Here is a 14658-nt window from a genome sequence, read left to right as displayed (position 1 = left end):
AGGCTTTACATGGACTACGGAGCTATGAAAGTTACAGTAAAGTACATACTGGCCAATAGGCAATATTCCCCCTGCCTGCCCAACAGACATACACAAGCAGTACTGCAGACTGCACAGATTCAGTACAGGAGGACTTGAAGAGCAGGTATTTTCAATGCACCTTTTTACTACAGAGTTGGTAGGTTTTGTTTCAGCATTTTTTTTTCTAGCCCCTTAGAAAGTGCTAATATTGCTACAGTACCTTCTCTGTTGGAATGAGATGCTTTTTCACATTTACAGGATACATCTGTCCAAGTTAAGGTTGATACACTGTGTCTAAGAATATACAATATTGAAACTGGTTGATTTCCAGGTGCTAGAAAACAGAAACAGTACATTTAAATAACAGACAATATTTTTACAACTAACTTTCAAAGTGTTTTACTCTAGGAAGTTCTCTAGCAAGTGATCTAGACCAGTTTCATGTATTTCAGCATGAGGATCTTGAGCAGGAAACATTTCACTCAGCAATCTTCAGGATAGTGTTTTACCTCAGCCAAGCTCAGACTTGTTCAAGGTGCAAGCTGGGGTGTGATGTGGCCCAGTTTCCCACTCAGGCTTAAAACAGGGATTACCTTTGGAGAAACACCATATCCAAATACTGAGAAAGCTGAAGCAGCCTCACACTTATTGCCAAGTACTTTGCATCCTTCTAGGGCACACATTTAGGAGCTTTGTAAACTGTGCACCCTCCTCTGTTTCAGCAGGTCATAGAAACCAGATCCTTGTGTTAAAGTGAAGGTAGCTTCACATGGAGCTTGTATTCTACTGCTCTTTGTACCAGTGAATCCAGGGACAGGGTCCAGTATCAGAAAGTAGGAAATTTCATCATGTTATAGCCAGCATTGTTGGGGTTTTTTATATAAAGAGGTCAGATAGGAGATGCAAATTCCAAGTTTCAGATATTGCAGAAGATACCAAAACAGACACAGTTTCTTCAGAAGTGTTTTCACATGACCATCATCTTGTCCACATTACATTATAGAACAGCTAGAATCCTCACTTCGCTGCAGAAATAAGATGTGAAGACATTAGGCTAATTAGTATGTGTACAAACTTAGTATTTATTGCTGGTTACCTAACTGATCCTCATATAGGTATGTGATGGTTTTAGTGGTTTATTATTGACTAAATTCACAAAGCAAAGCAGGTTTTCAAGAGAGGCAGTACCCTAACTATACTAGATGGTTTGGGGGTGTGGAAAAGAGGACAAGCTCTTCAGAGTTTGAGCCCATGCAATACATGAGGAGCCTACACCCTAACGAGAGCCTATCAGACTATATCAGTACCCCCATTCTGAAACATCAAAACTTAACAGGCATGCAGACTCATGCTACCCTAGTTAGGATGGTAAAAGCAAAAGCCATGGAAACCCTGCCTTCCTTTAAAGCACAGCATGCTTCCTTTGCATCACTTTACCACATGCAAGAAGTCAACTTTTTTACTAAGTTGCCATTATTTCCAAATTATCAGTGCAGCAGAAGCACATAGGTACTAATGACACAAGTTTGATAGGAATTCAGACAGGGATGACATTAACATTTGAATGATAGTATTAGAACTGATTCTTACCATAAGTGTCACAAAACTATTAAAAAATTGCTGGTAAAACAGATCAGAGGTATAAGGAAAAAAGTTATTTTTGCTTTTCATCATTGATTGCCAAACAAGTCATTATTAGTCAAATAAAATAAAGAGCCTTCAAAAGACACCAGTAAAACTTTGAGGAGAGGCCCTACCCTGAACTCAAAGCTTGTATCAGTAAGTCTCCTCATAAGCCTAAATCTTCCACTCGTGTTACTTCAATGATTTTGGTGGATGTTGTGCACTAAGAGCCCAAAGGCCAGAATAGCATTATAAAACTTTTCTCAATACTGTATTTAATGGGGTCTCACCCTCCTTCAGCAAGAGACTGAGAAACATCCTTTAAGCCAGATGGCACTGTACTAATAAATATCAACCCAGATTTTCTGTTAGAAAAAAGGACAAGGAACAGAACCAAGCAATGACTTTATAGCTAGGCATCCCCTTGCACTTAGAGCCCTGGAGTTTGTACTAGCAAAAGGGACTCAGTGCTACTAAGAAACAAGTCAAAAGAGTCAAGTACAGTCCCTAATTGTTCAGTTATAACTGATTTCAAGCCCTTGAAAGTCCTGTTAAAGATACCTGACTAATAAAGCAAAGTACACTAGGAACAGCCAATACGCAGAAGTTCAGACTTAACATAGTCAAAAGCCATTTGGAGGGGCTCGAGTGTCTTTCACAGGGCATTACAACATGCCAGTTGTGGCCCAAGGGTCATAAGTATATTGGGCACAAAATAGGCTTATTCCATTTAACTACGTCAATTCCATTAGCATGACCTGCATCTCTGCTGAAGTTCCACTTGGAAAGTATTCAAGAAAGAATTTAAAACTGAAGCAAGGCTGAGATATTTATCTCACACAGCAAAGAAGAAAAAGTAGTTCCTTGAAATGAGCTGTAACAGAAGTGCCTCTGTTTTGTGCTTGAATTTAAGAGGGACTTAGGCAATCAATACACTAGGAACTTTGATTTCAGCCTTTTAATACTTTTGAATGGAAATACTAGGTTTCTTCACTGTGAATTTAAGTTAAGAGCAAGTCAGAGACACTAGTGTGTCAGGTAAGTAAAGATATTTCTGGTTAGTGTTTGCATTCTGATCTTTTAATTTTATTCATACTCAGACGTGCAGATGGAACAGACACTGAAGCTCATGGTTTTTAGTGTGTCAGTGGTAAGAGACCAAACAGTTAATGCTACTATTTGATCATACTCAACTAGAGAATGAACAAAACATTAATTCCACTTCTGATGCAAAGCCATGCAAGCTACATCCTACATGGGACAAGAGACTGCAGCACTATGAATGAAGCAAGTTTTCTATGAGATGACAAGCGTGATTCTCACGATCTCACCTGCTTAAGGATGCTCACAGGAACCACTATCATGAAACCAAACAACATTTCTTTTTTCTTCTTCTTTTGGTCTGACATCAAGAAAAATGTTAAAGAGTTGTAGAAGATGGATAGAGGAAGTATTTTCAGAGTTACGAAAAATGGCCATTGGATAGCATGGATTTAAACTGCAAGCAGCTTACCTGGGATGAAAGCTCCATTTCACTTCCAGTTATTTCCTCATCTTGTTCACTGCTTTCTTCTCTGGGTATATGCATTATCTTCCTCTCTGCGAGCTCCTAGAGTACAATTGAATTGCCATCAAGAACCCTCAAGAATTAAGCACATCAAACAAGTTGAGTATTAGGACAGTAAGGTTTATTTACCGTCTCACTTACCTCACCATCATTTGTGATGAGTGTAACACCAATACTATCCCCAGCTCCCCAAGACTTCTGAGACTTCCAGACCAGATCAGTAGGACCTGGGCTTACACCAGCAGCTGCACCCCAGATCTGCAACAGATTCACAGTGAGCTTCTGAATAATCTTACTTGTAGCTATATATGTTAGACTGAATCCTAATCTAACTATTAAATACTTCAGTACTAAAGATGTCTAGTAACAAGCAGAACTGCGATCCCTGGCAGGTTAGTTCTTCTCAGGACTACCAGTAACGGTGGTTTTTGTGGTTTGTTTGGTTTGGGGTTTTTGTTTGTTTTTAACTGAATACTGTAAAACATTAAGTGCAGAAAAGGCTGTTACCAGCTTCTAGCTGATGTAGAGGTAGCTTTGCTTGGACACATACCGCTTGAGTCAGAGCCAAGCCACAGTTAGAGGCGTACTCGTGGCAGCCATTTGTGGATACAAGATAGCCTCTAGCCCAGGGTCATTCACAGATCTCTTGAGCAAGCTGGTACAGAGTTTGGAGTACTGAGTGTAGAGTTAGGCTCTTTGACCACTATCTAAACATACTTAAGAGTGTGATTTTAAAGCTACTATTTAGTTTAGTGCCATGAGCTCAGCTGAACTGTAGTGGACTAAAACTTTTAGCAACAATGTAAGTCTTTACACAACTTATGAAATCACCAGAGTATGGGCAACCCTAAGAATAAACTAGAATATATTGAGTCTGTTCACAATAACAGCACATCCCAGTCTGGGATGATCCAAGTTCAATCCAAGATCTAGCTGTAAGGAAAATTTCACTGGCATTTCAAATCAAGGATTTTTCCCATCTCCCTCCCCACATAAACCTGAAGGATTTTATTTCCTTAAGCACTTGCAGTATCAATCTGGTTTTCCTTATTACATGAATCTCAGAACAGAGCTCCATATTTTACAAAACCACTACCTACTGTAACTACTTGGCCCGCCTGAAGAGTGAACTGTGATGGGAATTTGTATGTTACATCTGACACATTTCCAAGATGTCGTCTTAACACCCATCCATGTAGTGGTTGATCCTGCGAGATAAGAAATTTCTCTCAGTATTACAGACCAACACCATACCATACAAGTGCAAAGTTCTTTCCAGACTCAAGGGTCAGTTTTAGTCCCACTCCTGCAGCACACAAGAATCTGATCAATTCAAAGGAAGCCTTCAAGTTTCCATTAAAGCCACCCTATGATTTCTCCCTGTACTTCTTTAGGATTACTCTTAGTCCCACAAGTTTAGGCACACCTATTCTTGCCTTCTGTTGAAGGGGGATCATGATGCTCTTTAGCAGGGAGATGCTGATAAATGAAGTTTGTCATGCCCACCTCCCAGCTTGGGCCATGTAGACAACACATACATAGCAGCATGTGAAGATTTAAGGCATCTCAGGCTGATGTGTCTAAGCTACCAGCCACAAGTTTTGACGCTCAGGATTAATTCTAATAATTCTGGATTTGCAGACTAAAATAGGCAAAGAATTATCATCTAATGGGTCAGATAAACCCTCTGCATGGATTACACAGCCAGGTCTATTCAACCTTTTAGCTGTTTTAAACATTTTCAAGTAATAAAAAGCTCTCATTATCCAATTTACCAAGCACCTTTAGTTCACTGAGGATAAGTAGTACTTCTTGATGGCACTAGCCTCAATCTGATGAGTAACAGCAGAAGGCATTAAAATTTCTGCACCACAGTAACCCCAGTGCACCTCCCAGATAGCCCTGTGAACAACACCTTGCAGTACTAAGAAAAAAATCAGTCTCTATAGTCTTCTCTTGACAGCAGCCAGCTTAGCTGAGAAGTCCCCACTCAGGTTTTTTTTGGCAGTGCTCTTCCCTCATGTCTTCATCCTTCCCCACTGCCATCTCTCACTAAGCTACTAGTTGCTTTACAAGTAGTCATACATCACAGTGAAGGTCACGCAGACTTGAATGAACAAAAGTACCTCATCAGAGGTGTTTTTAAGCTTCACAAATTTCCCGTCTGCATCGATTTCTTCAATAGATACATTTCCAGAAGATGAAGCATGCTGAACAATCTTAAACCCAGCACTATGCCTTCTCTTTTTAGCCTCTTTCATTTTCCTTTTCTTCCCATGCAGGAACCATCGCCTTTGACTTGTTGCTTGAGTTCCAATGCTGTGTGAAGACGAACTGGGTGACAGGTTTAGCCTAGAAGGGAGTTGGATAACATTCACTTGACTATCCAGTATACTTATTGCTTCTCAGTCCTATCCTCCCACTATAGCCAAGCCTAAGAGATTCTTATATCCAAGCTTCCCCTAAAGTATTCAATATAAGATTTTATTTTTAATGGCAAGTGTAGTTAAATAGCTTGTTGAGTTTGGAATACAGCTCCAGCCCTAGAGTTCAGAGCAAGCTTATGTTGATAAAGGAAAGATTCCTAATTGCAGTAAGTATTCCTTTAAATTCTCTACAGACACAATCTTTAGTGGAAGCAGTTTAAAGTCTGACCCTTCCTAGCATGTATTGAGAGCTCATGTTCTCACCAGACAGTGTCTGGATAGTTGGGAGTTGATACATTTTCCCAGTTTCACGCACAAAACTTGAGCACTGTCTTTGGTATCTCTCTAGGACATAGCACAAAGCTTTGGAGAAAGTTGAGGGATGTCTAATGGACATTTGAACACTATCAGCTGGGTTTATCAAATTACTTCATCTTACTACACCATATGTATTTACATCCTACATCTACCAATCTACAGACAATTATGCTTCAAGAAATGTTATGGAACTAATGACATACTAGGTATTTATTTCTTGCCTCCTCCACATTCTGAAGAGCATACAGTTAGTAAGTGTAGAGATCTCGGGAGAAGCATCTCCATATGAAGATATCATCATAGCCTACCTCTGTTCCTCTCCTTCCAGCATCTTTCTGTAGGCATTTATTTCCAGATCTAGAGCCAGTTTCACATCCAAGAGATGTTCATATTCTTCCAACTGTGCTTGTGCCTGCTGCTGGGCTTCTACCATTTCTTTCTCTTTTTCAGCAATACACCTTTGATGGAGATCACGATCATAATCCAGCATCTCCTGTAGCTCCCTTGCTCTGTTCTCCAAAGCAGCATTCTAAAATTAAGGGGATAGACAAATCACTTAAACCATAACTGAAAATTAGAGAGGAGGGGCCAATATTTTGAATTGGGTATCTACATTAAAATAACTCTTAGGTTACACAAATAAAGATAGTACCTGGCTGTGATAATGATTAACTTGAGATGACAGAGCATCGATTCTCATCTTTGTTTCGATCAGCTGCTCCCGAGCAGCATTGGCAAAGTCACTACTTCTTGCTGCAGATAGCTGGGCATTCTCCACCTATGGATAAGTCACTCATTACCGAGTTGCTTATGAACATGTACTTTAAATAAGGAAAACCAAGAGATTTCCAGCTGTTACATCTGGAAGCAGTTATGTTTTACTTAAGTGTGCAGATACCAATAAAGTCCACAAAGTTTTTCATTGCTTTTCAGGGAGGTTTACAGAAGTTTGACATGCATGTCAAAAAGTCAGCAATAATCAAGTAGTGAAAATGGCTGGATTAGGATATTTCAGTTACAGATGCATAAAGACTTTGTATAAATGTTAAATAAATTGATTCTCCAGAACAATGGAGAATACATTTAATATCTGCTTGTCAAAGCATGGGGCTACAGGACATTAGGTGTGCATGTCAATCTATTGCTCCTCCCCAAAAGTTCTGTTACTAAACAGTTCCTGCATCACTGTAAGCAGCACTGAGCTATTTCTAGAGCAATTTAATCCTGAGATGTTTAAAGGAAGGATAAGGTAAAGCTATGCTCCTACAAGAGGAGAACTTCCAATGGAAACCGGGACAGAAGCATCCAAAGGAACTCACTGAGTTGGCATGCGAGTAGGAGTATAGAGCAAGTCAGAAGAACCAGGAAGAAATGAACACAGGTACTTCTTGAGAGAAGTAGCAAATCACATGATTCTGCACCAAGTATTAAAGAAGGCTTAAGATACCAATGCTGTACACTGCAACCAACCCATACACCCCTGGGATCTTGCCTATCAAGAAGATAATCCTAAAGTACTACTTTTTCCTGTGTATGTGGCTAGTGCTGGGAAGGAGGTGACCAGACCAGTTCTGGAAGAGTAACTGTTGAGCTACTTCCAAAAGCCACCCTCTCCCCCCCTTATCCACCACTAGCAACTGGGAAGGGACATTTGCACTCATACATCTAAAAGTGCTCTTGTAGAACTAGTACCTTATTTCATGCATTTTAGTAAAACTATATTCAGTAGATCAAGTTGTTATTCAAGAATACTGAAATTACTTAATACAAACATAGCACACCTTGGTCCTGAATTTGTCAGACAAGCTCTCAGATTTGTCAGAAGTCTGAATTATGATCAACTTCATTAAATTAGCCCTTCCACATAACTCCTTAAAGTGACAGTATTTGTGCTTGACCCAGTTTTGTTTGGGACCAAGCATTCATAGAAGTTGTCAAATTTGACACTGCTTTGAAATTCCATAACAACTTTTGCCAAGAAGCTCTGCACTGAATGCAAGGGCTCCATCAGTCAGCTATTTCTGCTGGTGTGACTTTAATCCTATCAAGGTGCAGAGAACTTAATCTTTGTTTTATTGGCATCTTTTATTGACTCACTTTTGCACTGAATGTTCGCTCCAGCTCCTCTTTGTAGCCTTGAATTTCTTCTTCCTGTTGTTTTCTGAGCTCCTGAAGAACATTCAAGAGCTTACTCTCAAGTTCCCTCTGACAGTCCGATTCCATTTCTGCTATCCTGCTCTCATGGACTCTTTTTGTCTCCTTAAGCTCCTAGGAGAAGAAATTTCTGAGAATAAGCAAGCTAATACAGTTTGATTTGAGACTGGACTTACTGTATCAGCTTAACAAGTCATTCAATATCAGAACAGATTTATCACTGTACAGTAAATCAACTTTGTTCAGATCTTAGATATTCATCCATTAGGTTGGATACTTCTACCTTGCTAGCTGTGCTGGGTTGTTTTGCTATCTCACTGCCAACATTGCTTAAACTAATAAATGAAGCAGTTTGTATTCAACTAAATCTAAATTTTTGAACTAGATTGATTTCTCTGGTTCTCTTTAGTTAGAACACATGCATATACACTTCAGTCTGTCAGCACTGTGACTTCACCTATTCTTGCTTTATTCAAAGTAATAGCAGTTGGTTAGAGAAACTGGAATTCTCTATCACTTAAACCACAGACTTTGAGATTCCTTCCAGTCAGAAGGAAGTTAGTTAATATTCACATGGGTTTTAGTGCTATGTACTGATTTCTCACACAAAGGTTACCAGACACCTTTGATAAGTGTTAAGGAAGTAGGGAACATAAGTTGCTTATTAAAGAAGATTTAACTTCTTCAATTTTAGGCTTCTAGCAAACATCTGGAATCATTTAACTTCAATATATGCACTTTCAGTTACACAAAGTAGTATATCGGGATTGTAGTTACCTTCAGAAGTGCAGTGTGAGAAAATTATCTCATATTCCAGATACCTATTGGTACTATGCCAGTTAACATGAGGTTGTGTACTTTCTTGAAGTCTTCCTAGTTAGGTGGATTTTATTGACTGGTGGAGTCATAGGTTGACTCAGCTAGTTACCTTTTTAAGGATAAAGCACATCTTAACATTGCTTTTAAGTGCATCCAGGGATCATGGACACCTAAAAAAATCCTTGTTAATAAGCTAAAACATACATCTTCGTGAAGGCGCTTCTGGAATGTCATTTGTTCCTGCAAAGTTTTCATATGATTTTCCAGGTCCACCCTCTTCAATGTTTCACTGTGGAGATGCTTTTTGGCATCCTCCAGTGACAGCTTCAGCTAGAAAAGAGAGACATTAGGATAATCAAAATTGAGAGGTTATTTTTACAAACTAAGACAGTCAACTTATCACAGGTCATTCAGCTTCACTCCATAGCAAAACACACTAAAGTTGGTTACTCTAAATTCTTACTTCAGTGGGATCCAGCATATTAGCAACAGAAAGAACCCTATCTGTTACATAGACCAGAGTTCCCACAAAGCCAACAGATCAGCCCTTAATCACACCAGCTAAACGTGGCTCCTCAAAGTAGACTTCAGATGAATCAACTGTACCATCCATGTACATTCCATCCCTTCACAACGCCAGGTAGGCCAAACTTCTCCATAACTTCTGATGTAATTTGTTTGATGCTTAACAAATTACATCCCCCAAATACAGCCTATGTTGACAAACTCTTGTACACTTCCACTGTTGGAGTCTGCTGCTTTAACAATTAAAAAAACAACAAAAAACCCTTGTAAATTTTCATCCCAAAGATTTGAAATTAGCTTGTTCAAGGATCACATTAAAGCATGAAGATACAAAAGCTATGCTCTTAGAAATGCATTGATAGAGTAGCAACTCAGTTATCTTTAGTAGCACAAGAGACTACAAAAAAAGTAGCCAGAACTTATTTATTCTACCTAGATTTAAGCATAGTGAAGCAGGGTCCATCAAATGCTTCCTTTGCTGACATGTTAGAGAACACTACAGGTGCTACAGCAGTACACATTTCCACTTGCTTTGCCCTTAGAACAATAAACATGACATACTGTGGTCATAATAGAATTAAAGTTACCCACAACAAGTGGAAGTTTTAACAGACCAACTATCAGGAGCATTTGCTTTCAGCAAGATTGTAGAAATCTTTCTGTCCACCTGCCATTGCCATAGATAACAGTCTTTCTCTGCTTAATAACTAGTTGGGGAAAAGCAAGCAAAAGCTTCAGGAACAAAAGCAAAGGTGAAACTCCAGAACAAGCCTTACAGTGACTATTCGATCCTTTAATTCACGAACATCATTCTCCAAGGTCCGGTTCTCATTCAAAGCTGTTGCCAAATCAGCTTCCTTCGCATTCAGCTGAGCATCAAGGTCTCTCATACGAGCTTGTGCCAGGTTTAAATCCGCTTCTTTTTTTGAATTCCTACAAGTTAAAGTTTTACACTCATAAGTTGCAGCCAGCAAGGGGGAAAGTTTGTTTTTTATATGTTTACCTTCACAGGGGTCTGTGGCAGAACTGAGAGAAAAGAGGTTAACACTTGCAGTGAGAGCACAGGGTGGGCTGTAAAACAAACCAGACAGGCCCTTCAGACAAGCATCATTTGTTTAACCAGAAAGATTTCTGACCCAGTTTCCAGCTCATTTTGTGTGAATCCTACGTGGAAGCCAGCTATTTTCCACAGCACTACCAGCCAGAGAGCCAAGGGATGGCACAGACCCCCGTCTCCACAGGGAGGGCCTAGTCACACTCAAAGCCAGAGTTCACCAGACCACGGTGACCTGCCACCACGGAACAGGCTGCTCACACAGACATCTCCCTTCAGCAAAGGCTGCCACCAGCTCCCTGGCAAGCTGCCTGCTGGCCACGAAAAGGCACCGCTGCCGTGGCCCCCGGGGCTCTGGCCCCGCACTCCTCGCCAGGCGGGAGCGGCCATGGAGGCCCCTCCACCACCGGGGAGGCCCCGCAGCGCCTCAGGGCGGCCAGGCTGGGGGGCAGCTGGGGGCGGCCTTCCCCAGGCAGGGGGTAGGCGGTGCGGGCCACACACCGGGGCAAAGCACACCCTCCCCTTCAGGCAGAGGCAGATCCCAGCTCTGGGTGGCCGGCAATACCATTCCTCATCAGCGCAGGAGTTCTGTCCCCAGGAGGGGGCCTCCAGCCAGGCCCTGGGGGCTGGTCAGCCCCACGTCCCCGCCGGGGCCTTGACTTCCCTACAGCCCCGCAGCTCCTGCCACAGGGCCCCCGCAGCAACCACCCTTCCCTCACAGCAGCCCTGCAAGGGACTCTTCTCCCTCAGGAAGGGTCACACGCTCCTCCCTCCTTCACACCGTGGCAGTTACAGGGTGCGAGAAGCTTTGCCTTCCGGAGAGCCGTTTCCTTGCACAAATACCCAGGTACAGAGCCCTCAGGTACCACCTGGACGGCCAGCACAGTTTAAGTCGCCAGTTTTACTTGACATCACAGAAGGTAAGTGCTGGGCCCACAGTGAGTTCCTGTCAGAGAAAAGGGCAATAATTTCCCAGAGCACTCTAACTTCTAAAATCCTTGCAGTTGCTTGACCACTATCCAGAGCCTGACTTCCTGATCAAAACTCCAATTTGAGATTGCAAGGAGTAAAGTGTCCAGTTTATTTTAGCAAAATCTGTTCTGCCAAGTGACAAAGTTGTGATAATTCATACAATGAGTTTTCCAGTTGATAACTGAGCAGACCAGTTGGAGAGAGTCCAAAGTCATTCTGCAGGAGTGATCAGCTCTAGAAAGCTTGGACTGCAAGGAAAGATTGGAAAAAAAATAAGGGTTGTTTAGTCTAGAGAAGACAAAAGTGACAGGAGACATAACAGTCTTTAAATACATGAAAGACTGCTGCATAGAGGAAGAGAATCTGTTTTCCATGCCACTTGTGGAAAAGATGGGAAGTTGCAGGGTTAAATTGCAGGGAGGAATATTTGGGTTAGATGTTAGGGAGAGGAAACTGGAACAGTAGTTCAACCTGAAGCAATATTCTGGAATCTCCATCATCTGGAATTTAAAGAAAGGGTTACAAAAATATCTGCTGGAAGGGATAGATATGGTTGGTTCCAACACAGGCCTGAGGCAGGTGGATACTCAGGTTCTTGCTCAAGGCCATCTCTAGCCCTGCTATGCAGAGACATTTGTTGATTGTGTCCTTGTGCTTCATGATCATGACACAACACCAAATGTTTTGCTAGAAGTTATTTACTCTCTCAGACTCTAGGAAAAAAATAACTCTACTGGGGTAACAATGATAAACAAGATAACATCTTGTAGGGGTTTTTAGCATTTGCAGGTTTCTTTTTCTAGGTATTAGTCACCTTCCTTCTGGGATCTGTTATCACCACCACTTATTGCAAGTATTAGTTATGATATTAACAAGCACATTAATAACACTACTTAATGATAATATTGACTGTTTCATTCTACAATAATATCAATTTCATTTGCAGTCAAAGTGTGCCTGACTGAAATTCCATTAGTATCATGTTTTAACTCTGTGGTTTGATGGCCCAGTTTCCTGATGCAGGCCTCTGACAGGAGGTTCAGGTTTCCTATATTCTTTCTTGACAAATATTATTTTCAGAGAACCCTGTAGTGAGTCACTTAATCTTTAAGAACAGTGATTTAACAAGTCTGGCTTTGATAAGAGCATTTACTACCATTTTAAACCAAGTCTGGGGTTCTGAATGCCATTTCACATTATTCTACAGCAAGCAGTGACAATTACAGTACTCTACAACATTCCATACAGCAACCATTCCAGAACTAGGCATGGCTTATTGACTATCAGTTGCAAGCAATAACTTTGAGGCACTGCCAATCACATTCCTTGTAAATCAGGGTGTCACACATGATTGACCTGGAACATTTAAATAATTTTACCAAAAGAGTTCAGGTATATTTGAAACAGACTCCAGTTTGTCAAGACTAGGGGACACGAACAGCACTTGCAGAACTCAATCGTTACAGCTTCAGCTTGCTACACTGCATATATGTCAGGTTCAGTAGCAAAATGCTCATTGGTGCAGCAAGAAACCGGTCTTGCCTTTTCCTGCTGTGCTACTGTAGCTGCTTTGACCTTCCTCAGGGTCCAAATAACTGATATGCTTATCCACAACTCCTCCTCCCCAAACATCTTTGGCCTACTTCCAGTTACCACTCTAAGTCATAAGAAAAAAAGCTGAAGTGCAAGCACACTTTGGAGTTGCTGAAGTTTTAAGTCTCTTCACCAGTGATTAATAAGAGTCAATGGTTAACGCTGTAGGGAAATTATCTGGTGACATTCCACCCTATAAGCGTTCCAGGTTATTTAAAGGGTGTATATATAAAGGGCACGATACCCTCAAAGTGGTTTGTTCCAAGTCATCCGAGACATCTGCAGTTAGGCAGCCCAGATGCAAAATACCCAGCTACAAAACACACAATATTAGGACTTCAGTCTAGTCCTTTCAGAAAGCAGCATGCACACCATGCATCATTTCCCACGGGCTGTAAAGTTAACCACTTCTAAGACCTAGTTACTTTAAAGTAAAAAACCCCAACAGTCCAGAGGATTGCATACTTGCCAAACCTAAAGCTTTATAAACAAAACCACAGTTATACAAACACAGAGAGCAGCAGAAAAGTTTTAGAACTGGCATTACCCCTCTCTTCACTGTCCACTCAAGTGGCTGGTTAGATTTATGAAATAGATCTATGAGCCAAAACCCAGCATGAATGAGACAAGCCCAAGAACTTCTAAGCAGCTGAAAACAGAAGCTTTTTAGAGTAAAAACATGTTTTATTCCCAAGTAGAACAGCTACTTAAATCCTACAGAGCCTATGAGGGAGCAATATTTGCTCCACACAAGTGTTAAAAAAAAAAAGTGGTGCCTAAAGTTGCTACGATACAAGTTTATAACAGGATTTAGTGGGCCTGTGGACACCCAAATTATTTCAAGTCTGTAATTGATTTAGCAGTACAATGGGGCATTAAAGTAACTAGTAATGCTAGTGCTCTGTGTATATCCACAGAGGAAGCTTGTTAGGATTGGATACTTGTTCCCTTCCCTCCACTACCCACCTTCTTCCCTCCTTCAAGGGGGTTTAATTGCACTTACACTAGGCCGCTCCTTTGTTTCAGGCTTGGCAAGACTAGACAACAAGGTAATTCCTGGCTCAGGATAGAAAGAAGCATGCAAGAAAAATCAAGCCTGGAACAGCAGGCAGTTCATCCCAGTAGCATGTAAATCAAGACCTAAAAGCCACTAGAACAGTTTCCGTGCAGTGCCAGCTTGACCCAGGTAAGCTATACTGCTTACAGGACTGCCCCCTCGGGGTACTCCCCTCTAGGCAGTCCCTGAGCTAATAAGCCCCCCAAAAGACGCGAGCTGACTCCATACAGAGACCCCTTCCCCCGTGCCCATAACCTAGATGCTCTGCAGCACAGCAGCTCCTTAAGGGCTTATCAACACAGCTGTGGCACCAAGCCCGGCCAGCTACGCACTCATCCAACACTATCCCCACCGGCCCCCCAACACCCAAGTCCTGGGGGAGCCCCACGGGCACCCCGGGGAGGTGCTGGAGGGGCCCCGCAGCAGCTGGCCCTCACCCTAGGGCACACCTTCCGCTCCCCCCAACCCCAGACACTCGAGCCTCGCAGGCCTCCACCTTTGGGGGGGGGGGAAGGGACGGACGGGGGGG

The 14658-nt window shown here is 41.8% G+C and overlaps 1 protein-coding gene across 2 annotated transcripts; it reads right to left on the bottom strand.

Moving 5' to 3' along the window:
• Window positions 1-869: 869 nt before the first annotated feature.
• LOC113484195 (lamin-L(III)-like) lies at window positions 870-10405 on the bottom strand. Of its 2 annotated transcripts, XR_003399174.1 has the most exons (12): window positions 10230-10405; window positions 9133-9258; window positions 8053-8223; window positions 6608-6733; window positions 6264-6484; window positions 5338-5563; window positions 4312-4419; window positions 3353-3469; window positions 3158-3253; window positions 2976-3046; window positions 1612-1641; window positions 870-1046 (listed from the first exon to the last, which is right to left on the bottom strand). XR_003399174.1 is itself a non-coding variant. In XM_026856440.1 (10 exons), exons 1-10 carry the CDS (start codon window positions 10341-10343, stop codon window positions 1014-1016), a joined length of 1338 nt encoding a protein of 445 aa, XP_026712241.1. In that variant the 5' UTR covers window positions 10344-10405; the 3' UTR covers window positions 870-1013. The 2 variants fall into 2 exon arrangements, 1 of the variants encoding a protein (XP_026712241.1); XM_026856440.1 differs by lacking the exons at window positions 1612-1641; window positions 2976-3046.
• Window positions 10406-14658: the final 4253 nt, after the last annotated feature.

This window comes from Athene cunicularia (assembly GCF_003259725.1).
Source record: "Athene cunicularia isolate RWA chromosome 10 unlocalized genomic scaffold, athCun1 chr10_part1, whole genome shotgun sequence".
Taxonomy (NCBI): domain Eukaryota; kingdom Metazoa; phylum Chordata; class Aves; order Strigiformes; family Strigidae; genus Athene; species Athene cunicularia.
Note: the sequence above shows the minus strand (reverse complement) of the source record. Positions and strands in the feature narration are given on the sequence as shown.